The sequence below is a fragment of the Podarcis bocagei genome, assembly GCF_964188305.1.
Source record: "Podarcis bocagei genome assembly, chromosome: 4".
In the NCBI taxonomy this organism is placed as follows: domain Eukaryota; kingdom Metazoa; phylum Chordata; class Lepidosauria; order Squamata; family Lacertidae; genus Podarcis; species Podarcis bocagei.
Genome location: NC_138128.1, coordinates 2,032,665 through 2,059,682, shown reverse-complemented (window position 1 = coordinate 2,059,682; position 27,018 = coordinate 2,032,665). Strand labels below are relative to the sequence as shown.

The following is a 27,018-nucleotide window of genomic DNA, read 5'->3' as shown; positions in this document are numbered from 1 at the left end:
TTTGATTTCTTTTTCTTTATTCCCTCTTCAGGTACAAGTATATATATAAAAAATAAGTAGCAAAACAGAGACATGGTTTCTTTAAAAAAAAAGGAAAAGGTTACATTTATTGAAAACAGTCAACACTTTATACAACATCCTCATAGATAAGCCCCCAACCCAACCCACCTTGCCAACACAGGCACTGAAGTTTAGCCAATTAATACAGGTGGGTAGAAATTTGGACTGAACCACAATCACAAACTGGGGAGGGTTAGGAGGCAGGCTTTGATAGAGAGAGAAGGGAAGTAAATCCCACTGGTGTCAAGGGGGTCTACTCCCAAGTAGGTGCACACAGATCTTCAGTCTTTATCACTGTCACCAGGGAGCTTTATGAGAGACAGGGAAGTGTCTGAAGGACTTTTCACGTGGAAGATTATTATGTTTATAAGATGGAGCAAACTTGTTTTTCCGCTGCTCTGGAGGGGAGGACCTGAGCCACTGGATTCAAGTTACAAGAAAGGAGATTCCGTCTACACAAGGAAAGACTTTCTGAGTCTAAGAGCCATTCAACAATGGAAGGTGGTGGACTCTCCTTCATTGGAGATTTTTCAGGCTGGCCAATTCTATAGCATTGCAGGGGGTTTGGCTACATGACCTTCGAGGGTCCCTCCCAACTCTACGATTCTATGATGCTGTAACTCAAACCTGGAGGCATCCATGCCCCCTTCTTGCCCTTGCCCCCAGGCAGCAAAATCTCAGAGGCCAACTCCTTAGGTCCACCCTTAGCTGTGGACTGGGGTCTCCTTAGCCAAGGACCTTGGGGGAAATCAAACACGGTCATCTTCTCTGACCAGAGGCCTTCTGCCTTACTTCTGTGCATGCACGAAAAGCAGGAGGGCCGGGGCCACTCTGGGGCCCAACTAGTCCTTGGCAAAGGGTTGGGGGGGTTTGGGGAGAGGAAGAGAAACCCAACACATCCATGCATTCAAACGGATTCTTCAAGCAGACCCTCATTCAAGGTTTTGAAACCTCTGGCCTCCTGCGCTAGACCTGTGCCCCTTCTGCCGCTTCGGCGTTGAAATATATACAAAGGAAAAGCAGAACGAGGTGGCAGGCCCATGCTTGAGTGCCCTAACATAGGAAGGGAATAAAGAGGGAATACACAAACAATATTTGGGGGGAGGTGGTGGAGCTGCCTGTCTCACACCCTCAAGGAAAGGGAGATACATTTGGTGCCATTTCACAGCAGTTATGTACATGTTTGGGGCCTCCTCATCTGTCGGAAGGATGGGGACGAATTTGCCCATGCGGGAGCAGAAATGGCTACACATGGATGGCATCGATATAAATATACGCATTTGTTTTACGCAAGGCAGAGCAGGGCGAGGGGGCGAAGGCACATGCCCTGCTTTCCGAAGGACAACGAGAAGTCAGCGTCCCTTTGGTTTCTTAAATGCCAAGGCAATTTGTTCCGTCTCCATTCCGGGTTATACATAATCTTTCCCGGAAGAGGGAGTGCACTTGGGGTACGGCCGGCTCGGCGGGTAGGTGGTTTCGCGGCGAGGGCAGGAGCAGCACAGGAAGCCCCCTCCCAGGATGGTCAGGGCCGCAGCTGCCCAGCCGATGAAGAGAGCAGGTCCAAATTCAAATCTGGGAGAAGAGGAGAAGGGGGAAAGAAAACCACCAATTAATCACCACCAACAATAGCTAACCATTAATTGCATTTCCCTTTCCAGTGCATGAAGATTCACCCCACTTCTTAATGGTTTGCCCAACCTACAAGGACTTAAGAGAAGCCTTGGTCAAAGGTTTAAATCTCTCAGTTGAGAGATCAAATGGGTATCTGATTAACTTCTTATAGGGGCAGAGGTCTCCCTTTACACTTCTGGAAAAGCGGCCTGTTTTAAGGGGGACAATTTTAAGGAGAAAAGTTAGAGGGGTAAGTTAAATTCTTCAGGGGAGCGAGCTCTTATCTCACAGAATGCCTGGTTTAAATCATTATTTTAAGTGTATGTTACAACAGCGGCTAGGATATTACTAGCCCAAAGAGGGAAAGACAACAAGATGCCAACCAAAGAAGAATGGCAAGGAAAACTGATGGAGTATGCGGAAATGGCCAAGTTAACTGGAAAACTTAGAGATAAGGGCAATAGAGACTTTTAAAAATACTGGAAACCATTTATGTTGTATTTACAGAAACATTGTAAGGAAGTGGACTCACTAGCAGGGTTTGAGTAAACACAACCAACAAAATAAAGATAAAAAGCAAGGTGTAAGAATTAGAAAATAATGAAGTATAAGAGGCATTTAGAAAATTGTTGAGGTATAAAAATGATAAGTATATAAAAATATTTAACTTAAAGAATGCAATGTTAAGTTATAATAAAACAAGCAGGAGGCGTTATTGTGTAATAAACCAGAAGAGGAATTTGAGGGAATTCTGGTGGGGGGGGGGAGGGGGGATTGGAGAACTGCATTTATTTTTCTTTTTGAGATAATGTTATTGTGATGACTATAAAAGCATAAAACTTAATAAAAATTATTTTTTTAAAAAAATAATTCTACCTCAACTTGAAAATAATAATAATAAATAATTATTTTAACTGTGCAATGCGTTTTATTTTGTTTTGTGTATTTTGGCTTTTTGGAACAGCTTCAGCTATACGAATAAATATCATAACTCCACATATGTTTGTGTGTGAGATGCCATGGTCTCCTCGCATCCGTCTGGGACAGCCGGATATGTATGTATGAAAGTCACTCAGGGCTTTCACAAGCGTCCTGAAAGCAGGACGAGACTCGCAGGCGTTCAGGGGCAGGTGTTGTTGTGATTCAGTTACAAGGCATTGGTCTGATTCATCCGCGTTAATACCGTGATCGTAAATGATCAGCCATGGATGAGGGGAGGTATGAAAACTTGCTCCAGCATTTGTGGCAAGAGACATTCCCTTTGGTGTGGACCGCGGACTGGGTCACAAGGGATCACTCAGTTTAGGATGAATTGATCTTAACATGCAAGATGCAAGTTGCGAAGCCACAAAACTCTCTTTGGCAGGCAGGATGTACAAGGAAGAGGAGGTTATCCCTCCCTCTTGGCTGCAGTGTGATGTTTCGCCTGCCTAGACCTGCCTACAGTCCCTTTTCCTCCTTCTCTCATAACACAAGGACTCAGGGACATCCAGTGAAGATGAAGGTTGGAAGTTTCAGGACAGATAAAAATAAGGACTTCTTCACAGGCCCAGTATACCTGAAGGAGTGTCTCCACCCCCATCGTTCTGCCTGGACACTGAGGTCCAGCGCTGAGGGCCTTGTGGCAGTTCCCTTACTTCAAGAAGTGAAGTTAAAGGGAGCCAGGCAGAGGGCCTTCTCGGTGGTGGCGCCTGCCCTGTGGAACGCCCTACCATCAGATGTCAAGGTGATAAAGAACTACACAACTTTAGAAGACATTTGAAGACAGCCCTATATCAGGAGGCTTTTAATCTTTGACATTTTATGGTGTTTTTATATTTTTTAGAAGCCTCCCAGAGCAGCTGGGGAAACCCAGTCAGATGGGTGGGGTACAATAAATAAATTGTTGTTGTTGTTACACAGAGCATCATCATCATCATCATCATCATCATCATCATCATTTATTATTTGTACCCCGCCCATCTGGCTGGGTTTCCCCAGCCACTCTGGGCGGCTTCCAACAAAGATTAAAAATACATTTAAATGTCACATTAAAAACTTCCCTGAACAGGGCTGCCTTCAGATGTCTTCTAAATGTTAGGTACAGTGGTACCTCGGGTTAAGTACTTAATTCGTTCTGAAGGTCCATTCTTAACCTGAAACTGTTCTTAACCTGAAGCACCACTTTAGCTAATGGGGCCTCCCGCTGCCACCGGAGCATGATTTCTGTTCTCATCCTGAAGCAAAGTTCTTAACCCGAGGTACTATTTCTGGGTTAGCGGAGTCTGTAACCTGAAGAGTATGTAACTTGAAGTGTCTGTAATCCGAGGTACCACTGTAGTTGTTTATCTCTTTGACATCTGATGGGAGGGCGGGGGCCACTACCGAGAAGGCCCTCTGCCTGGTTCCCTGTAGCTTTGCTTCTCGCAATGAGGGAACTGCCAGAAGGCCCTCGGCGCTGGACCTCAGCGTCCGGGCAGAGCGATGGGGGTGGAGACGCTCCTTCAGGTCTACCGGGCTGAGGCCATTTAGGGCTTTAAAGGTCAGCACCAACGCTTTGAATTGTGCTCGGAAACGTCCTGGGAGCCAATGTAGATCTTTCAAGACCGGCGTTATGTTCCATAGTTAAACTATGGAACTCCCTCCCCCAGGAGGCAGTGATGTTCACCAACCAAAAGGGCTTTAGTTACAGATAGGTAGCCGTGTTGGTCTGCCATAGTCAAAATAAAAAAATTCCTTCCAGTAGCACCTTAAAGACCAACTAAGTTAGTTCTTGGTATGAGCTTTCGTTGGCATCCTTCAGCTCTCTATATTGGACAAACAGGCCAAACCTTACACCAAAGAATAAACGGACATAAATCTGACATCAAGAATCACAAAACAGAGAAACCAGTAGGAGAACACTTCAATCTCCCAGGACATTCTATACAAGATCTCAAAGTAGCTGTTTTACTACAAAGGAATTTCAGAAATAGACTGGAAAGAGAAGCTGCTGAATTGCAACTCATTACCGAACTCAAAACCATGGAGAGACCTGGTCTGAACAAAGACATTGGATTCTTATCTCATTATACATGACTTAGCCATTTTTCACCTTCTCACCCCTTGCCTTTTCCTGTAAGACCTATTACAGTCGTTAAGAGTCGTCAACAGGCTCATCTCAGCTACCTGCCAATCTCCCATTCCCACCACCCTTCTGAGTAATACCCCTCCCCACCTTCTCACTATATAGAAGGATCTGGCAACTTCTGTTTCAGTGTATCTGAAGAAGTGTGCATGCACACGAAAGCTCATACCAAGAACTAACTTAGTTGGTCTTTAAGGTGCTACTGGAAGGAATTTTTTTATTTCAAAAGGGCTTTAAAAGAGAACTAGAAGAATTCATGGAGGAGAGTTCTTTGGGTGGCTGATAGCCCCAAAGGCTTGGCTCTGCCTCCACAATCAGAGCTGTTTGGCCCCAGTGGGAACAGGATGCTGGACTACAGGGGCCATTGGCCTGATCCAGCCAGCTGTTCTTACGTTCTTATGATCCCCTCCTGCGCTTCCCAGCACCTAGAACTCAGAAGCATTGCCCTCTCTTCACAGGAGCTCAGCAAATCCTGGCAAGCTTAGACGGGTTGTCCAGGGCAACACCTTTTTGCCACCTGGGTCCCGGAAGCAAACGAGGAGACATCGCCACACCTTTAACCCAGCCCGGTTGCACGAGGGCAGCATTTACCTGGTGTTGACAGGCGTGTAAATGTCGAAGAATTGGCGTGCGACCTCGTTTCCATACCAAGAAGTCCCCACCAGGGCGGAAAATCCTGTGGATGGAGAGGAGAGAGAAAAGGCAGGCAGTGAGTCAATCTTGCGGTCTTCCCCTCTGGTGGCTTCCCCATCCAGTTCCCCCTTTCCCTTGAAAAAACAACTGTCCGAGGGGAGAGAGAGATGCTACTGACCTGCAACCAGGAAGAAGATGCCTCCGATAATGGCCATCCTCATCTTCTGGACCTGGTCGTCCTCCATGCATTTCATGCACTTCATTCCGATTAAGGAGATGGAGAAGGCGATGAGCCCCAAGAGGATGGAGGCCACCATCAAAGCCCGAGTTGCCTGGAGAATACCTGCAAAAGAAGACAGGGAACCACTTAATGCCAAGTCCTGCAGGACAGAGCTATGGGTGGCCACCAGCCATGATGGGCGATTGCTCTGCCTCCAACACTCGGAGGCAGCAACGCTTCTGGACATCCGTTGCCAGAAGCCTCAGGAGGGCAGAGGGCTCCTCAAGTACCACCTCTCCTCATATGACTACCGACCTGGACCCTGACACCATCCTCTGAGGCCCTTCTTCATGTGCCTCCTCTGCAGGAGGTTCAGAAGGTGGCAACACCAAAACGGGGCCTTTTCTGCAGTGGCACCCATTTGTGGAATGCTCTCCCCAGGGAGACTTGCCTGGCGCCTTCATTACATATCTTTAGGTGCCAGGCGAAAACATTCCACTTCTCCCAGGCCTTTGGCTAATTAAAGAATCTGCAGCCTTCGAAGGTGGGTGTGTGGTGGGTTATGGTTTTCGTGTGTTGCCGTGGTATGCACTGTTGTGTTTTTATATTGTAACCCGCCCTGTTATTCTTGGAGGAAAGGCAATATAGAGATTGAATAAATAAAGAAGTAATAACTGTGCCTGGATCCTGCTTGTGGTCTGGGTGGCGACTGCGAAATCAGGATGCTGGCCTCGATGCATCATTGGCCTGGTCCGGAACAGGGTCTTCTTATGAGTCAGACCACTGATCCATTCAGGCCACCTGCAGAATAGCGTAAGAATGGGGCAAATAGCCCTGTATCTAGACTCAGAGTTGTGGCTTCGAGACCCATATTGGGCAAAAGATTCTTGCACTGCAAGGGGGGTTGGACCTCCTGGGATGACCCCCTGGGTCCCTCCCAGTTCTACGATTCTAGGATTCTATGCTTTTAAGGTCCCGTCTGCAGGTGCACCAAAACCCATCATCCTGATTTGCAAGAATCTCAGCAACCACCAGGAGACTTGCTGGAAACCAGCTAGACGGAGAATCATAGAACTGCGCAGTTGGCAGGGACCCAACGGGCCATTTAGCACAATCACCTGCAGTACAGGAATCGCAGGCAAAGTCCCTAACGTGCCGTCTGTCCACCCCCGGACTATATTTATCGCCGCCTATCGCGCCGCCACGCCATGGTGAGACTTTTCTGATTATAGTAAAATATCCCCTGGATTTTCCTCCTGATGCAATTTTAAGCTGGCACAGATAAGAAACCAGATTCAGGCAGGCGGCTCCTGTGAGATTAGATAAGGCAGGAGGGATAATACTGCAGGATGTGAACAGTTGCCCAATGTTGGAACACTGCAAGGGCAACAGGTGTTGCTCAAAATGGTCAAAGGCCTGGAAACGATGCCTTATGAGGAACGGCTAAGGGAGCTGGGCATGTTTAGCCTGGAGAAGAGGAGGTTAAGGGGTGATATGATAGTCATGTTCAAATATATAAAAGGATGTCACATAGAGGAGGGAGAAAGGTTGTTTTCTGCTGCTCCAGAGAAGCGGACACGGAGCAATGGATCCAAACTACAAGAAAGAAGATTCCACCTAAACATTAGGAAGAACTTCCTGACAGTAAGAGCTGTTCGACAGTGGAATTTGCTGCCAAGGAGTGTGGTGGAGTCTCCTACTTTGGAGGTCTTTAAGCAGAGGCTTGACAACCATATGTCAGGAGTGCTCTGATGGTGTTTCCTGCTTGGCAGGGGGTTGGACTCGATGGCCCTTGTGGTCTCTTCCAACTCTAGGATTCTATGATTCTCTGATTCTCTGATTCTAAGACGCCAAGATCATCTTTGAGCAAAGGGGAGATATCATTGCCTCTCTCCGAGATGCCTTTATCATCCCATTTGCTCCACAAGTTGATTCAGCATTCTGGAGGCAGATTCCTGATACTTGTGTGATTGTTTCAAATGCATCTAAGGTCCCAAGCATGTAATAATTATGCAGATGGGGAGTTGCATCTTCACAGATACTTCTCCGCAGTCATGCTTGCAGAAGGGATAGCTATTAAAACCTTATATAAGTGAGTGATGTGTTCATGGCGATGTATTAAGCCATTCTAACCCTTAGGCACTACACCAGTGATGACGATGGCTTGTCACCTTAACAGCAAGATCCTTTTTTAAAAAAATTAAAAAATATTAAGTTTTCCATATTAACGATCCAATAAAAACCACATTAAGTACATTCTGAATTATAATACAATCCAAAAGACCAAATTTTATGCCAAATTTTATATCTTTGAGTGACTTCCCATGCTCTGAAGTTTGAGGAGTAATGATCTCACATTGTACTGCATTCTTTGGTTGGTTCAAAAATAAAACATTTCCGATGTTAATCCTTCATTTATTTTTAAATAGCCTCTGAATTCGTTTAGCAAGTGGCTTAATCCTTTAACAGCGCAATCCTATCCACATGACATACAGGTAAGCCCCACTAAATTCAATGGGGTTCACACCTAGGTATGCGAATCTAGGAATGCAGCCACCGGCTTTATTCTGATATGAGCCACCCTCTTTGAAGCTGCTGGAGCCAGGACAAATTTCCAAGTCAATGAGCTCATCACTGATGGAGGTGGATCAACCTCCTTCCCATTAGAACGAAGGAGAAACTGAGTCACCATTTGCCTACGAAAGCCCTGCAAACGATACAGACTATATCAACAGCAGTGCACCAGAAGATACGCAATAAGCCATCCTCTCTCTCAGATTCAGACCTCTGCTTACAAAGGGTCTACGTACTCCCTCAGCCCAAACTCTGCACAGGCAGGGGAAATAGGGACCTTCTGGGATCAAAGCAGAAACCAGGACGGCTTTCGTAATTCCAGGACTATCCCTGGAAAATAGAGAGACACCTGGAGGGTACGGATGGCCTCTGGGGGTCCCTTCCAACTCTACTGTTCTATAATACTGTCATGTTAAGACAAATAAATTCCTGCCAGAATACAGCAGCAGTGAACTGGAGAAAGCCAAATGTTCTCTTCCTCCTTCTTCCATTCTTCATTAAGAAAGTTCATGTGTGTCACGGAGAGCACCAAGAGGGGCTTGTTAGCCCCTCCTGCAGTTTAAGAAAAGTACTGGCTTAGCTGCTTGAGGGACTGGTCTTCTTGACCTGGTCAGCCCCATCACTCAGGCAACCCAAGAGGTTATTTTTGGAGAGGGACAGAAGCCACCTTTGGGTGTGTGCCCCCGTGAACTCCTGAACAACAGCTGTGATCCTGCCAAGGTACTCGGTCCCTCTCAACTCAGTGGGGCCAATTTCTGAGCAAACATTATGGGGTGGTGGTGTAAGGGGAGCGATGTCCCACACAATTATTTTTAAAAAGCAGGGAATGCCAAACTTGCATCCGGATTCCTTGGAGCCAGACACCCACCTTTCCGAGAACAAAATTCTGCCTCTGGCCTCTTCTTCAGCTTTGCCTATAAAGGGGTTTGGACTTGTTTGGTTCACAAGATCCAGTTGATCTTGTAAAAAGTTTTTTATTTGCTCTGAGTTTGTGTTTTTTTGTTTTTGTTTGGGGTGTTGGCTCTAAGCTGCTCACTTCCAAAGATGAAAAGGCGCAATGATTTCAGCGGCTCAGACTGAACCCAGTGGGAGTCTGTTTCCGCATGCACTCTGAACGCTGCTCTGAGACCTCCTTACAGGAAGGATGGGGTGCAAATGAAATCCATCATCCTCATCCTTTGGCCAGCAGGGGGGCTTATGACCCCAGCAATGTCGTCCCTGGTATCATTATCATTAATTATATACCGCCCTATACTTGGGGGGTCTCAGGGCGGTTCAAATAATACATAATAAAACATATATAATAACAATGAAAACATCCCCATAGCCCCCCTCTACAATTTTTTTTTTTTTAAGTGCATAGGATATTAAGCTGGGGGAGTGTGTTTGACCTCACTCTGACCCTGGAAAGAAGCGTAGAGTTGTAGAGTTGGAAGGGACCCCCCCCCCCAAGTTCACCTATTCCGACCCCTTTCAATGCAAGAGCCACAGCTGATGAAGAGAGTGTTTCTGGCCCTCCTGGATGGAAGGGGTTAGGTGGATGTCCACGTGAGGCCAAAAGGAGAATTGGGGGGTGGAGGGTAAAACTCAATTTATAAATTGACTCCTCTCCTGCCTCTTGCTTTCTGCTTTATAGCACCTTCCCACCCTTCTTAGACTATTGAAGTAGGAATTTTTGCAGGGGAAATTCCTTCTTGCCCTGAAGGTCCCTCATTTTTTTGCCTATCCCACATTGTAGGGACAAAGTCGACTGCCGTTTAGGCAATTGTGTGGCATGGCGGCTTACTGCTGGCCATAAATATGGGCAGGGAAGGAAAACAGCAGGTAAACCGAGGCATGATTGGGCCATGCTTATGTCTGCTGGACTTTGCAGTTGCCCTTTAGGTGTCCTTGCCAGGCTCATCTTTGAGGTTTGTCCTCAACCGGGGAGTCACACCTGGTGGCTGCATTAGCTGTGCTTCCTACATAAGAACATAATAAAAGCCTACTGGATCAGGCCATGGACCCTTTCTCTTCTCACGGTGGCCAGAGAGTTGCCTGTGGGAAACCAGGGAGCAGGATCTCTCCTCCTCCATGGATGTGTCCAATCCTCTTTCAAAGCCATCTGACTTGGGGGCCATCACTGACTCCAGTGGGAGGGAGTTCCATGGTTTCACTATGCGGGTTAGACTAGATGACCCACTGGGTCCCTTCCAACTCTACAATTCTCTGATTCTGTGCCAAGATAGCTCGAGGGATGTTTCCCTGCTGGAGTTAGCAAAGGCCTTCCTGCCTGCAATTCTCTTAATTTAGTTAATTAAATTCTGTTAATTTGGTTAATTGCTTGCATGCAGTTCCTCCAACTTGTTATGGCTTAATGGATGTAACTTCTCCTCCACTTATGTCTGCGAGTCTTCTTTTCGTGATTTTAACCCAAGCGATTTGCAATGCAGCAGGAGGAGAAGGGGGCTGATTTTAAAGTTATCATCACCCATCACCTCCTTATGGCAGAATTGTGCCTTTCCCCACTGATGCCGCAAGAAACATCACTGTTATCAATCTAATGGCAATTTTTGAATCCCAGATGTTCCACAGACCTGAGGAACGAGAGTGAGAATGTGCAAATCTTTTTGTTGTGTTTTTAGAGCTGTGATGGGAGCAGCACTGAAAATCGTAGAATTGGAACGTTTCCTTTGGGGTCATCTAGTCTAACCGCCCCCTGCAATGCAGGAATCTTAACGAAAATAGTTTCCCTATCTTTGAAGCTAAGCTTTATACTCCTTAGGGAAACAAAGAAGCAAAACACACAACCAAAATGCCTAAGAAAACCAGAACAACCACTTTTCGAGAAGGTAAGCATTATAAAAACAAGAACCCAGGAAATGAGTTATGGGGCAAAACCTGTTAATTGTAGGCAAACCATCTTTTAGAAATGACTTGAGGCCAAACCTAACACTTATCACACACATACCTAAGTCTAAGCTCACCTAAGGTGAGCAAATCGAGGACCAAATGGACGGCTTCCTATAACACCTGGGTAAACAAGGACCGCCAACCCTCCAGATGACCGCAAAGGAGGCTCAGGCTACCTTAAGGCCACACATGACGCTGTTGGTCAGTAGCAGAGATCTCTGGAATTCTGACTTCCCAGGAAGATGTGCAAAAATACCACCCACATAATAGCAGCACTTTGGCAGAAGACACGGCTGAGGGATTAAAGGCAGATCTAAAGTTCTCCTAGAGAATAATAGAACTGTAGATTTGGAAAGTCATATACTGTATTTTTTGCACCATAACACTCACTTTTTTCCTCCTAAAAAGTAAGGGGAAATGGTTGTGCGTGTTATGGAGGGAATGCCTACAGGTGGCATGCCTATGGATTTTCCTCCTCTAAAAACTACGTGCGTGTTATGGTCGGGTGCGTGTTATAGAGCGAAAAATACGGTAGTTAAAGCTCTGGTTTTCCCAGTAGTGATGTAGGGAAGTGAGAGCTGGACCATAAAGAAGGCTGATCGCCGAAGAATTGATGCTTTTGAATTATGGTGCTGGAGGAGACTCTTGAGAGTCCCATGGACTGCAAGAAGATCCAACCTCTCCATTCTGAAGGAAATCAGCCCTGAGTGCTCACTGGGAGGACAGATCCTTAAGTTGAGGCTCCAAGACTTTGGCCACCTTATGAGAGGAAAAGACTCCCTGGAAAAGACCCTGATGTTGGGAAAGATGGAGGGCACAAGGAGAAGGGGACGACAGAGAACGAGATGGTTGGACAGTGTTCTCGAAGCTACTAGCATCAGTCTGACGGAACTGCGGGAGGCAGTGGAAGACAGGAGTGCCTGGCGTGCTCTGGTCTGGTCCAGGGGGTCACGAAGAGGTGGACACGACTAAACGACTAAACAACTAAACAACAACAACAACAAGATTTGGAAAGTACTTCAAGGGGTCATCTAGACCAACCCCCCCCCCCCGGAATGAAGGGGTCACAGCTAAATGGCCATCCAACCTCTGTTTAGAAACCTCCAAGGAAGGAGAGTCCACCAGGTTCCAGTGGGGTCCGTTCCACTGTTGAACTGCTCTCACTGCCAGAAAGTTCTTCCAAATGTCTAGTTGTATTCTCCTTTCTTGTAAATTGAATCCCTTGGATTGGGTCCTCCCTCCCAGAGTAGCAGAAAATGAACTTTTCCATCTCCCATGCTTCAGCCCTTCAGATATTTGAAGATGGATATCATATCATATGGAAGTGAGAGCTGGATCATAAAGAAAGTGCGGGGGAGGCCACAATCCCTTCAGATAATTTGTTCCATTGTCAAGCTTTGGCTATAGCTTACATATTTTTAATTTTTTGGGGGGACAGTGGTGGGACAGTGTTCTCAAAGCTACCAGCATGAGTTTGACCAAACTGTGGGAGGCAATGGAAGACAAGAGTGCCTGGCGTGCTCTGGTCCATGGGGTCATGAAGAGTCAGACACGACTAAACAACTAAACAACAACAATCATATCACCTCTCAGTCTTCTCCAGGCCATATATGCTCAATTCCCTCAACCATTCCTCATATGGCTTGATCATATTTTGTTGCCCTCCTCTGCAGCCATACGCAACCATGATCTTAAGAGGATTGCCTTGGAGGTTCAAAAGAAGTCTGTGTATGTGGGCGATGAGAACTCACAGGAAGATTCTTCAATGGATGTGAGAGGATTTGGAAGGAGCCCTAGCTCTCCAGTCAAGTCAACATGAGCCAGAATCATAGTCATAGATGGGAAAGCAGGTCAAAAACACCATGGAAAGTGGAGGGGGAAAATCAGTTTGGTTGGCATTTTAATATGAAACTAACTGAAAAGCGAAAAGTTGTTCTTCTTGTTCTCTGGGAAAGCCAAGGTGAGAACCTCATAGAAGTGCTCCAGGTGGTCTTTGTGAGGTCTCCTTGAGGTAGCCAGGTGGCCACAGGTGCTTCTGCACCTGCAGACTGCCAACTCTCTAACCGCAAAGCCCAAGACTTCAGGAGAAGGGCTGGTATTGCCCAAGGGCAGTGCAGGACGGATGAAACCAGCCAGGGATATGGAGATGCAACTGATACTGCCAGGAACAGAGGCAAGGAGTCAGGATGAATCACGGCACAGCCAGCTCATGTGGGAATCCCCAGCTAGAAATGTTTTTGGATGGCAACATCCATGGGGCTTTCCGAGGACTGAGCCAGATGATACGTGCAGGTGTGCATAACTAACTCCAGTCTTAAAGAAACACACAGGGGGTGGTTTTTTTTGGGGGGGGGAGTTCAATTGAGAGCCCAATGGTTGTGGAGGGAGCAGGAAGCGCTTAATGCTTTTGCCTGCCAGCGGTTTCTTTCACTAATTTTACTCTGGCCCTGCCAGTCACTGGAAGGTTACCCATGACAGGATGTGGGCATCAGGTTGGCAAAGGTTGCCCACCCATGGACTAGACCAGGCATAGGCAAACTCAGCCCTCCAGATGTTTTGGGACTACAACTCCCATCATCCCTAGCTAACAGGACCAGTGGTCTGGGATGATGGGAGTTGTAGTCCCCAAACATCTGGAGGGCCGAGTTTGCCTGTGCCTGGACTAGATGTTCCATTGTGTTCTGGGTGGGGTAGTCTATGCTGTAAATAATTTTAAAAGGTGGAACTCACTGCCACAGGAGGAAGTGATGGCCGGCAGACCAGAGGATTGGGGATGCCCATGAGCCAGAGGCAGCAATGCCAGTTTCTGGATACTTTCCATTGAGGCATCCGGGTGGCCACCGTTGAGAACAGGGTGCCTTTGGCCTGATCCAGCAGGCTCTTAATATGTTCTTATGTGTGTGTGGGGGGGAGCATCTCTTGAGCCAATAACCCTATCCCAAATCCCCACAGGAAATTCAATTCTGAATTTTATATCCCTCCAAACGTTGCACTCAAAGGCTTTTGTAACACAGCGTGTGACTCTTAAACTTGGAGCGCTGCACGCCCTCCTGCTTCATCAACACGCTCCCTGCCTTGCCCCAAACTTATTGTTGTCATCAGCCTGGATGTACCACAAGGTTATTTCTGATGTGGTAATTTTCCCTGCTGTTACCCACATCCGGCTGCTGCTCCCTCCCCTCCCTTTAACAGGGACTGAAGGCAGATTCCTGCTCAAAGGATAACTGCTTATAAAAGATTTCTTACACAGGGCTGATTCTGGAGAGTGGCCAAAGGGAGCAGCTTCTGCAGAAAAAATAAAAATGAACCCCCAGCCGCACCCTGACTCTGTCCCGTCAATGTTTTCCAGGCACAATTCAAAGTCTTGGTTAGAGCTGAGAAAAGCCTAATTTTTTTGTTGTGCTACCAAGAAGGAGAACAAGCATATAGGGATGGCCTTTCCAGATCAGACCTTCCTGCCTAGGACTAGGCTATAGGGAAAGAGGACCAAAATGGAGGAGTCATTCATTGGCATTTGTCCTCTAATATCCAAAGGCCTCCTTCATCCTTCCATGGAAGAAATGTGAAATGTTTCATAGCCAAGTTAATAAAAAGGTAAAGGGACCCCTGACCATTAGGTCCAGTAGCAGACGACTCTGGGGTTGCGGTGCTCATCTCGCTTTATTGGCCGAGGGAGCCGGCGTACAGCTTCCGGGCCATGTGGCCAGCAGGACTAAGCCGCTTCTGGCGAACCAGAACAGCGCGTGGAAACACCGTTTACCTTCCCGCCGGAGCAGTACCTATTGATCTACTTGCACTTTGACGTGCTTTCGAACTGCTAGGTTGGCAGGAGCAGGAACTGAGCAATGGGAGCTCACTCCGTTGCGGGGATTTGAACCGCCGACCTTCTGACTGGCAAGGCTAAGGCTCAGTGGTTTAACCCACAGAGCCACCCACATCCCTTAGCCAAGTTAATAGTGAGGAGCTTTTCCTTCACAACAGAGCATCCATAAACAGCGCCTTCTGCTTCTACTTAGAAGTAAGTCACGTCTGACCCCTACCAGCATGAGTTTGACCAAACTGCGGGAATCAGTGGAAGACAGGAGTGCCTGGCATGCTCTTGTCCATGGAGTCACAAAGAGTTGGACACAACTAAACGACTAAACAACAGCAAAAATTAATTTCCATTTTCTAAACCAACACAAGAACTGGAACACAGCCATCCTTTGAAATTCGCACTTCTCTGAATTTTGCAATGCCTTTCTCCAGCCAAGGAATATGTGTAATAAATGCATAGGCTAGAGAATGAGATGTCCCTGTTGCCCAACGCTCCTGCTCAACGATGCAGGAAATTCAGAGCAAAAACACCCCCAACATATGGCTTGCCCAGTGCGGGGGAGGCCACAATCCCTTTAGACAATCTGTTCCATTGTCAACCTTTGGCTATAGCTTACATATTTTTTAATATAGTTTTTTAAAAAACCATGAACATACTGTATGTAAAGTGCATTATGCTATCAATAACTTTGCACAAAAAAACATGCAGTTCCTAAGAAACACACAGATACACACTATAGTGTGTTCTGTGGGGTAATGATGGAAGAGGTTCTAAGATAATGGATAAATGCAATTGTCCTTAAGCTGCCACCACAGGGCACTGTTGGAGAGAGAGAGAGAGAGAGAGAGAGAGAGAGAGAGAGAGAGAGAGAGAGAGAGAGCTGCCCTACCCTCTTCCTGCCATGATGTTTACCACACAGCCAGGGAGCAGACCCACTACAAAGGAAAAACTGCAGTTGAGACCCTGCCCTAAATTCCATCACTGGCAGAGGCCAGTGGAAGAGCAGGCCTGGGAAGAGCGCACAGGACGCTGTTCTGGGAAGGGAGAGGAACAGGCTTGGGGTCTGGATTCGGAACAATATAAAAGGCTTGTCATTCCACAAGGAGGTGTTGCCGGAAAGGCAAGCAGAGGCTCGCCTGGCCATCAAATTGCACAAGATGAAAGTTCCTCATGCTTGGAAGAAGATCATAGAAACACAGCGTTGTAGAGTTGGGAGGGAACCCAAGGTCATCCAGTCCAAACTTCTGCAATGCAGGAAACTCAATGAAAGCATGGCAGAAGGCCACCCAATAGCTGGTTAAAAACTAGAAGAGTCCACCACCTCCCAGCGAGTCTGTTCTACGGTTGAATAGCTCGTGCCCTCAGAAAGTTCTTCCTAATGTTGAGTTTGAATTTCCTTCCTTGACATTTGAATTCATTGGTTCGGGTCCAGCCCTCTGGACCAGCAGAAACAAGTGGCTCCATCTTCCATGGGACAGCCCTTCATATATTTGAAGATGGCTATTGTTTTGCCTCCTCCTGTCCAGGCTAAACATCTTAGTTATCCTCTGCACACCTTCCAGCTTGTCAACATCCTTCTTAAACTGTGGTTCCCAGAACTGGACATAAGACTCCAGGTGTGGCCTGATTGAGGCATAATAATGCAGTGCTATTACTTCACTTGATCTGGATACTAGGAAAGCAACCTAGTGGGAAACATACCTCAAGGACCACTTCCCTTCATATGAACCTATCCAGACCCTGAGGTCTGAAATAGGGTCTGAAGCCCTTCTTTGTGTGCCTCCTCCACAAGAGGTCCAGAGGGCGGCAACATGAGAACGGGCTTTTTCTGTGGTGGCTCCATTTGTAGAATGCTCTCCCCAGGGAGACTCACCTGGCACCTTCATTATACACCTTTAGGTTCCTCTTCAACCAGGCCTTTGAAAATGCCTTCTGAAAGGGGGCGTTATTGGGCTGTCTTTGTTTTTATTAATATGCTGTATTTATTGTAATACAGATATATCTGTAATACAGATATATATACAGATTTATCTGTAATACAGATATATCTACAGATTTAATAAATAAAAAACCTGAGCTCAAATTCTGACTTGGAGGCAGAGGGGATGGCCAGATGCAGAAGGTCAGCAGCAGTAGAGGGAGAGGTGTCAAAAACCAACCTTGATCCCGGCATCTGGATCAGGCCTGAGCCACAGCCCAAGCTATCTGATCTGGGGCTCATGAGCCAAGGAGCCCCCAGTCAGCACCTATAGCATCCAGCACATGAATCTGGTACCCTCTGAGGAATCAAGCTCCTCCATGTAGGGCAGGGATTGAGTTCCCCATGTTGACATTTGAATTTGCGAAGGAAACTGCCAGAGAGGAGCAGCAGGAGAAGGCATCCTAGGCTCAAGCCAGAGTCCAGCTCATCTGAGGCCTTCTGGACCACAAGGAAGGGGCACAGGCTGGAAGGAGTAAAGACACCTGGAGCTGACCTTAGTGCTGAAACACCTGCCTGCCTTGTCCCACTGTGCCCCATGGGCTTCTCATCAAGAGCAGAGGCAGGAGTCCACTTAAGTCAGGCTTCTTCAGTCAGGCCCTCCAGATATTTTTGGCCTACAACTCCCATGATCCCTTGCTAGCAGGACCAGTGGTCAGGGATGGTGGGAATTGTAGTATCAAAACATCTGGAGGGCCAAGGTTGAGGAAGCCTGACTTAGGTTTTGTTCAGAGTAAAGGTAAAGGGACTCCTGACCGTTAGGTCCAGTTGTGGACGATTCTGGGGTTGTGGCGCTCATCTCACTTTACTGGCCAAGGGAGCCAGCGTGCAGCTTCTGGGTCATGTGGCCAGCATGACTAAGCGCACGGAAATGCCATTTACCTTCCCGCCGGAGCGGTACCTATTTATCTACTTGCACTTCGTGCTTTTGAACTGCTAGGTTGGCAGGAGCAAGGACCAAGCAAAGGGAGCTCACCCCGTTGCGGGCATTCGAACCGCCAACCTTCTGATTGGCAAGTCCTAGGCTCTGTGGTTTAACCTATAGCACCACCCGTGTCCCTTGTTCAGAGTAGGGCTACTGAAATATTAACCTAAGGACAGGGCATCACGCTCTTTCTGCAAGCCAGGATCTCCCTCTCTCCTGCCTTTTATCAAACACCCTAGGCAAGCTATACCTCCATGATGATCCAAGAAGATGGAGTGATGTTGGGGCAAGAGCAGAACATGAATTACACAAGAGGGGCAAACCACACACTGCAGAAGGAGCCCAGAGCAGCATGTGGGAAGACTGACGTGCTCCACAACACCCTCCAACCCGCTCTTGGCTGCTCTTCAAATGTGGCAGAAGCTAAAATTTGGACTGACCTGCAATTTTGGCTGCACTCAGGAGCAGTCAAGTGATCGCTTTTGCTGAACTCTGCATGGATACACCCAGATTCAACCCACAATCATGGAGCATCCATTTGGTCACACAAAACCTGACTTCGGTTAGCCATTTCCACCCCCCAAAAAACAAGCATTGTGCAGTTGCAAAGTGCTAAGTATCAGGCAGAGTGAGGTCATCTGGTTACCTCTGCAGCTGTGACATAAACCAATTTGGAAATCCGGTTTGCTCAGGTGCCTGTTAAATCATTTATCATCATGTTTGCCACACCCATCTTCAAGGATCTTGGCACATCTACCAAATCCATATTCAATCAACTAGCAAAATCCTAGTCAGAGCAAACCAATGGCATCCACTTCTCCTCGACTCCTTCGGTCCATTTTGGCTTGATCCATACTCCCTGGCAACACCAAGGGTCAGCGCTCAAGAAAGTGGGGAACAGATGCATGGATCCATGCAAAAATCAGCCCATGGTTCCTGCCATTTTGTGTGTGGCTCCATGAAACATTCACCCAGAATTGGCCTCCGCAGTCACTTATGGACTCACTTTTGGAAACCGTGTTTTTGGAAGACAATCTTACTCAGCAACGAGGGATCGCCAAAGAAGAAGAAGATTCAGAAGGATTACTCCCTCCAACTGTGGAGTCAGAGCAGAGTCGCCATAGCCTGTAGGCATCAAAAGCCATGGATTGGTCTAATCCAGGCTTTCTCAAACTCAACCCTCCAATCCCATGATCCCTCACTAGCAGGACCAGTGGTCAGGAATGATGGGAATTGTTTCTCAAAACATCTGGAGGGCTGAGTTTGAAGAAGCCTGGTCTAATCCTCTTTTAAAAACCATTGAGGCAGGCAGTCATCACTGCCTCCTGTGGGAGAGAGTTCCACAGTCCAACTACACATTCTGTAAAGAAGGACATTCTTTTCCATGCCCTGAATCTTCCAGCATTCTGCTTCGCCTGCTGTCCATGAGCTCTAGTGTTAGGAGAGAGAGAGGGGGGGGGGGACTTTTCTGCATCCATTCTCTCCATGCCACGCATCATTTTATAAACTACTATCATGCCATTTTATAAACTTCCATCACATAAATTTGTGTCGAAAGTGTGGGATATGAAGGAAAAAATGGCAAAATAGCAGAAGGCAGGGAAGGAAAAGATGGCAGTGAATAGATCTGCTCCTTTGAAAGCTCCACTTTCCTTCTGCAAATGGAATACCACGAATACCAGTTACTGGAAACTACAGAAAGGGAGAGCTGCTCTAGTGGCTGAATCCTGCTTCCTGGTTTGGCATCTGATTTGCCACTGTGGGAACAGGATTCTGGACCAGATGGGCCACTTGCCTGATCCAGCTTACTTCTTAAGTAAGCTGTTCCCCACAACACAAAAAGTTTAAAGTGTTATTATAGAGATACATAATTTCCGGAGCGATAGGGAGAAAGGTTGCAGAGCGTAAGGAGCATCGGGTTGAGTGTGGGCACACTCACAAAACATTTAAAAGGCATTCCCCAAAAGTAAAAATAGGATCGAAACAGAGACAGCCTTTTTCCAGGAGCAGGATCCAGACTAGCCCTCATAAATAGGGAAAGGCAGGGTGTGCGTGCATTGCCAGGGTGTGGCCCCGGCATGGAGACAGGTTCTGCCTGAGAATCAGTCGTGAAGCTATGGGATGTTGGGTGGCAACACCCAGGCACAGAGAGGATGGTGGCTTACTGAGGCAAATAAACCCTGCATCCTATTAATGCTTGCAAATGATACCTTTGCTCAGACCCAGGGAGAAACTGAGTGACGATCCCTTTGCAGAACTCAGATGCAATACGGGGTGTCAGGGAGTGGATTTTAATTACCCTTGCATCAATGTCTCATCCAAAGAACCGAAAGGTCATATTGGCAGGCTGAGTTGCCATGTTCTCAGATTTTGGGGGCTTAAGGCAGAGGTTTCCAATGTTTTTGAGTCCACGGCTCCCTTCTTTCTGCATCTCCCCTGTGGGCCCCAGGAGCCCAGTTATGTCACCCCTTCCTGCAGAAATGGCAGCCTCTCACCCTTTTTCGATACCCTCCCTTGTGGAGTGTGCCCTCAGCCTCCTCTCTCCTCTTTTTGGGAGTCCTCTGGGCATCTGCTGCTGCTGCCCCTCATCTCTGAGCTGCACCCCCTGACCCAAAGAGAGGTGTTTCCTCACACTGCCCCACAGGGCCTAAGACTTGTCTGTCCATTCTCAACAGCAAGGGCTGGCGGACTATCTGGCTGGGCTCCCTCACCCGCTTGCTTGCTTACTCCAAGGCCACCTCAGCTCCTGGCAACCAGCACCCCCTGGCCAGCATCAGAGACACCATTCGCCTGGGGAACTTGTAACCAGGGCTGCTGCAAGAAACAGCTGTGCAAGCCTTTGGGAGGCAGAGACTCAAGGGGGCATCAGGGGAGGGAGGGGAGGAAAGAGGGACAGAGGACAGTGTTGCCAACAGCACCCCTGACCATCATTCAAGGCACCCAAAGGTGCCATGGCACACTGGTTGAAAACCATTGGCGTAAGGGACTGTGGCTTCAGTTGAGGTCTGGCTCAAACCCAGAATCTGTTCCCAAAGCAGTGTGAAGCAATAAACAAAGGAAAGCATGTCTCTGAACATGGACAGAGTGTATTACAGAGCCCAGATTGTGTAGCAGTTAGAGTGTTGGACTAGGACCTGGCAGATCAGGTTTCAACTCCCCATTCTGCCACGAAGCTCACGGGGACATTCACAATCTCTCAGTCTAATCTACCTCACAGGGTTGTTGTGAGCATGAAACAGAGAAGGGGAGAAGTGTGTGCGCATTGCTGAATAGCACCAGCATCACCGTGCATACATGGGATTAAAAAGCCTCAGCACCTTAGGCCAGACTTTGCAAGTACATTATCATAGCATCATAGCATCATAGCATCATAGAATTGGAAGGCACCACAGGGGTCATCTAGCCCAACCCCTGCAAATGCAGGAATCAAAGCTCTTTCGCCCTCTTCTCATTAGTCGTTCAAGCCTCCAAAGTGTCCTTGACAAATTCCTGAAGGGGAGCCACACCAGCCAGCTGCCCTGTCCAGTTGAAACTGCAGCAAATGCGACACAGGAGCTTCTGGCACCTTAAACGTCTCAGAGGCCAGGCATGTGTTTGTGGGCTTGAATCCACATCGCAAGACGTACCTGAGAAGCTGTGGGCGCATGCCCGCTAAAGCTTCTGCCACCATGCATTTATCAACCATTTGGAAGCCACCTGACGAGTCGGCTTACCAGTTCAGGCAGAGCTCAGCAGGAAACCGTGAGGGATTTGCTGAGCGAGACAAGGTTGCTAATCAGATTGTGGCACCAGCTACAGACGCAGGAGCCAGAACAGAGGTGCTTTCTGACGCCCTCAGAATAGCTGAGCAGTTGGACTCTGCTGGGAGCAGGGCTTAATTAAAGATCAGACCCAGCACCACTTTCCAGAGCCAAAGCTCAGTGCTGGGCACTGAGGGACAAACATGGAGCCAAGGATGAGCCTCTGAGGAAGCACAGAGGGTCTTTTTTATGATGGAAAGGCCCTAGTCAACCTGGACTTTGTAGCCATCTAGGATCAAGAAGGGTGCCCAAGATCATGTTTCCTTCTGGCCCAAATCTCTTGCTTTTAAAAATGAGATTATCAGGAGAGGCTTCTGGATCAGACCAGTGGCCCATCTAGGCCAGCACCCTGTTCTCACAGTGGCCAAACAGGTGACTCTATTGGTGAAACCTGCCAGCTGGATTCTCCCCTCCTGTAGCTTCCAGAGATTGGCATCCCTGAGCACTTAAAGGTAAAGGTAAAGGGATCCCTGACCATTAGGTCCAGCCGTGGCCGACTCTGGGGTTGCAGCGCTCATCTCGCTTTATTGGCTGAGGGAGCCGGCGTACAGCTTCTGTGTCATGTGGCCAGCATGACTAAGCCGCTTCTGGCGAACCAGAGCAGCACACGGAAACGCCGTTTACCTTCCCGCCGGAGTGGTACCTATTTATCTACTTGCACTGGTGTGCTTTCGAACTGCTAGGTTGGCAGGAGCAGGGGCCGAGCAATGGGAGCTCACCCCATCACGGGGATTCGAACCACCGACCTTCTGATTGGCAAGTCCTAGGCTCTGTGGTTTAACCCACAGCACCACCCGCGTCCACTTACTGCCCTCCAAAAGTGGAACTAGTAGCCGTCAATAGCCTTCTCCTCCTCCATGAATTTGTCCAATCCTCTTTGAAAGCCATTGAGGTTGGTGATCCTGCAGTGAGTTCCAGTTGGACTATGGGCTACATGAAAGAGGACTTTCTTTTGTCTGCCCTCAATCTTCCAACATCCCCCTTTGCTGGAAGTCCCTGAGTCCTAGTGTTAGGAGAGAGGGAGAAAAACTTCTCTCTTTCTCTGTGCTACGCATAAAATGTATTAACTGGAATGGCTGAAGTTGAGCTAGAAGAAATCCATATACTCAAATAATTGTAGTGTTGGAAGGGGCCACCAAGGGTCATCTAGTCCAGCCCCCTGCAATGCAGTTGGGGGTTGTGCCTGTGCCTGAGTCCCAGGGAGCATCTGGGAAGCGGACAGAGTCTGCTCCCAGGCTCTTGACCTTCCCCAGGTGTTTACCCTTGGCTGACCTATGGTGCGCCCTGGGTCAGCGCTACCTACCGTGGGCATAGGGAGCTAGTCGAACCAGAGCCTATGCAACCACTCACTTATCTGTAATCAGTAAAGTTGTGGCCTAAATTCTGCCAAAAAACCAAAACCAAAATTTGAGTCAAATGTGTTTTTACAGTGGTACCTCAGGTTAAGTACTTAATTCATTCCGGAGGTCCGTTCTTAACCTGAAACTGTTCTTAACCTGAGGTACCACTTTAGCTAATGGGGCCTCCTGCTGCTGCTGTGCTGCCGGAGCATGATTTCTGTTCTCATCCCAAAGCAAAGTTCTTAACCCAAGGTAATATTTCTGTGTTAGCAGAGTCTATAACCTGAAGCGTATGCAACCTGAGGTACCACTGTATTTATGGGGGAGGTCTCAGGATCTGGACACACAACCAGGAATCAGTGTGTGCGATGGGAGGTATTGCCTGTTTTTCCAACTATCCCCCCTCAAGCTCATGCTTATTCCACCCACTCCTGGAAAGGAGAGCTGAGCTGGCAAAAGCACACCAAAACACACACACAAACACACACACACACATACCCAAATGCGCACAACAGGAGCGATGCCCAAGCCATGACTTCTGGTTTGGAGAGATTGTGGGCACACCTCGTTCCACTTGCGCACACGCTATCTATCCGCAGGCTGTTGCCTGAATGCCCGATGTGAACTCAGAGACCATTGCGCCCCGCAGAGGGTGAACGGGCACCGCCTAAGTTGTGGGCCCCAATTAATTTCAGCTCTGGCAGCCACGGGATAGGGATCTGGTCACCTTGCTAGTACCAACAAGAAAGCCAGCCAACAGGTTCTTTCTAGGAACAGCATGAAAACACTCGCAGGAAACCCTCGCCAAATTCCTAAACCCCAAACTCTGCTAATTGTGTCCACCGTTGCTAAATCATCTCCCTCCATCCCCCAGAAACAGCACTTGCCAAGCCAGCCTCAGTATTTAGTTAAATCAAATTATAGTCATTATTCTCTCCCCCCTTTCTTTCCTTCCAGCTACCCAGAGGAATAAAGACTTATGTTACATGATACGGACAAGTTTGTCGTGATACAGCAGTCAGTAGCCGCTGATGAAAAGTGGCTTCTGCATCTCAGCTGTGAGCCCTCAAGCCTTTTGGCTAACTTCCAGGACTCTTAGCAAAGATCCCTGGGAACAAGCTTCTGTTACTAATGCTGACATCTGAACCATCAAGTTGGAAGGGACCCCCGGTGTCATCTAGTCCAACCCTCTGCAATGTATTAATCTGGCCATCCAACCTCAGATTTGGGGTGCAACTGTTTTGGGGTGAGCAAAAGGTATAAGGAAAAGCCAACATGTCAACTTCTTTCTCATTCAGTGTCTAAAATCATCCATACTGGAACCCAGGGAAGCAGTGATATCTCATGATTCCGCCTATATCTGCCTCTTCAGAGGTGAAGCAACACCTTCAGATGTATTTGAAGTTCCCCAACATTTCAGTTTGGCTGCTCACGTTGCCAGAGGCACATTTTCGTGTAAAGGCAGGATATGACTTTAAGAATCAATAAACAGGAAATTTGACATTCAAATTGAAATCATAGATTCAAGGAACTTGTAGAGTCGGAAGAGATCCCAAAGGACATCTAGAAGATTGATTATGCAATTGCCCTTAAAATGTGGACAGTTCAGACTTGCTGTTTCAGGGCTGTTGTTGGGCAGAACAACATTGTACAGTGTTTCTTAAGGGTCTGATTCCGACAAACGTCCCTGGTGAACTCTCATGACCTATCATCTGTTACATACTGTCAAATGCAAAATACCATTGCATGTCAGCTCTCAAATCTTCTGAAATAGATCTCATACACTGTCAAATTCTGAACTTCTGTCAAACACAAATAAATAACTTGAACTGTGAAAAACACTGCCTGCGAAGAATCTGTAAAACTCCTGTACTTTTAACAACTGCCCTCTGGAACCTCAAAGCGCATCCCTGGTCAGGGAAGGGAGAATCACAGATGTGAGTCAATAGGAACCAATAGTTCACATGAAAAAGTAGTGTGTTTTGAAGCTAGACAGATCTCATCAGAGAGGAATGAGTTATGTGAAACTCCAAAGCTGGCTACTATTAAAAAATGATCCAAAATAGATACTACATAATTACTGTCCCCACCCTTGTGAGAAGCAGCCAGAAGGATTTTCAAGCGTATCTTGAACAAAACCTACAAGAGGAATTTGCATCCCTACCAACAATTTCCTGCGTGCCTTAGTGACTGTTTTCTCACTACCAGGAGTCTTTTGCAGAGAAAGGCAGACAGAACAGCTCCCACCTCCACTGAGCAGCCTTGAGAAAACTGCTACCTGCCAGCCTCAGTTTCTCATCTGTAAAATGGGCATTGTGACGATCGACCTCACAGAGCTCTTTGTTGTGAACCAGCCTGATACTGTTGTGCTAAGGCAATGGTAGCCCAGAAGACAGTCCTGTCTGTAGGGTATGGAGTGCAGTTGGGATGTAGGGACATACAGATGTATACATTTAAGATGTTTGAGCAGTAAAAGAAAGCATTCAAAAGCCAAGTGGCCTTTGAATTAGAAAAGAGCAAAGGACTTCGTTGATGCTCTGGGACCTAGCAGAAGCCTGAGAAATGCCTCTGTAGCCTGAAAAAATTATTTACCTGAGTCTGGTTAAGACATTTTCCCTAGGGAATGCCCAGAGGTAAAGGAATTCTGGAATAAAATCCTAAAGGTTATTAATGAATTTTTTTAAGGGAAGCTTTCAATAGACTTTGATTTCATGACAATGGAAACAGGGCTATAGAGAAAGGTGACCAGTTTATCTTCAAAGCTATGATATTAGCGGGCAAGGTAACGATAGCTTTAGGTTGGAAAGAGAGAGAAATGGACAGTAGAGGCATGGAATAGTTATTTGTTTGAACTTATTCAGTCGGACATTGTCGCAGTTATGTCACAGGAAACAACATGGAAGGTCAAGTCCACAACGATAAGGAACAGATGGAACCCCTATCTTCCATGGATAAAAACTACTGGAACAAAAGACATTCGGTGGAAACTAAAGACACTATGCCCCGGCTGAGGATAATAGTTTGAACCCTTCCAATGGATATGGGGGGTGGGAAAGGAGGGAAAGGAAAAAATTGTACGGGAAATTTAGAATTGGAAGGAGATAATATGATGTATGTAAAAATCCCAAATTCGAATAAAACTTCAAAAAAAAAAAGTTTTCCCCAGTGAAACCAAAAGTTTCCGTCTCTAAGGCCGCGTGCGACACGGAGATGCCTGCTTTTCTTCCTGAGGTGTGTAATTTGAGAACTTGTAAAAGTTAACCTGCCTCTTCTGTCTTGGAATTCTGAATCCCTGTAGTGCTGATCACTAAGAAAGGCAGTTTATTGACCCCACAGCCCTGGTGTGCTGAATTGAAGAGAAACCCACCAGCACCGAAAGGAAATCTAGCAAACCACTTACTTGGGAGGCTAAGCAAGGTGTCGAAGGCTTTGCATTGCATCTGCCCTGTGCTCTGCGTGACGCAGTTCATCCAGAGACCTTGGTAGATGGCCTGGGCTGTCACAATGTTCTCCCCAGCATAGGCGTTAATTTTCCACTGGGGCATGGCCGTGCTGATGATCAAGCCCACCCAGCCGATGAAGGCCAGGATGAAGCCCAGCATCTGTAGACCACCGTTGGCCATCTCCTTTGCACCGGAGCTCCTGGGAAGTTTCCAAAGGCTTGGAGCTTTGGGGATCGATCAGCGCCGGAGACCAGCCGATTCTCTGAGCAACCTTGACGGAGGAGCGAAGCGAGCTTCTGCTTGTTCTTCTGCGCTTGTAATCCGAGAGATTTCAGAGCAGGTTGCTGGATGGAGGAGCTACCCAAACTAAAGTCGGCTGCACCTGTGGCTCACTATTTAAACCAGAGTCCTCAGAGAGCCCCCTAGTGGTTTCGCTTGAGTTTGCCAGCGCATCCTGAGTGCTCCCAATGAAAGTTAGGCACCACCAAAAGGTTAAGTCTGTGTATTTCAGGGTTGTTGTGTTTTTGGTGTGAAAAATGCAGCGATTTCATCCATTGCAGCAAGATGAAAAGGAATCTTTGCTCCAGCCTCCTGTCTCCTTGCAGAGTCAGAACCAGCC

The 27,018-nt window shown here is 47.4% G+C and overlaps 1 protein-coding gene across 1 annotated transcript; it reads right to left on the bottom strand.

The window, feature by feature from the left end:
• CLDN1 (claudin 1) lies at window positions 1-27,018 on the bottom strand. The gene is made up of 4 exons (XM_081190686.1): window positions 26,357-27,018; window positions 5,589-5,753; window positions 5,369-5,453; window positions 1-1,632 (listed from the first exon to the last, which is right to left on the bottom strand). Exons 1-4 carry the CDS (start codon window positions 26,577-26,579, stop codon window positions 1,470-1,472), a joined length of 636 nt encoding a protein of 211 aa, XP_081046812.1. The 5' UTR covers window positions 26,580-27,018; the 3' UTR covers window positions 1-1,469.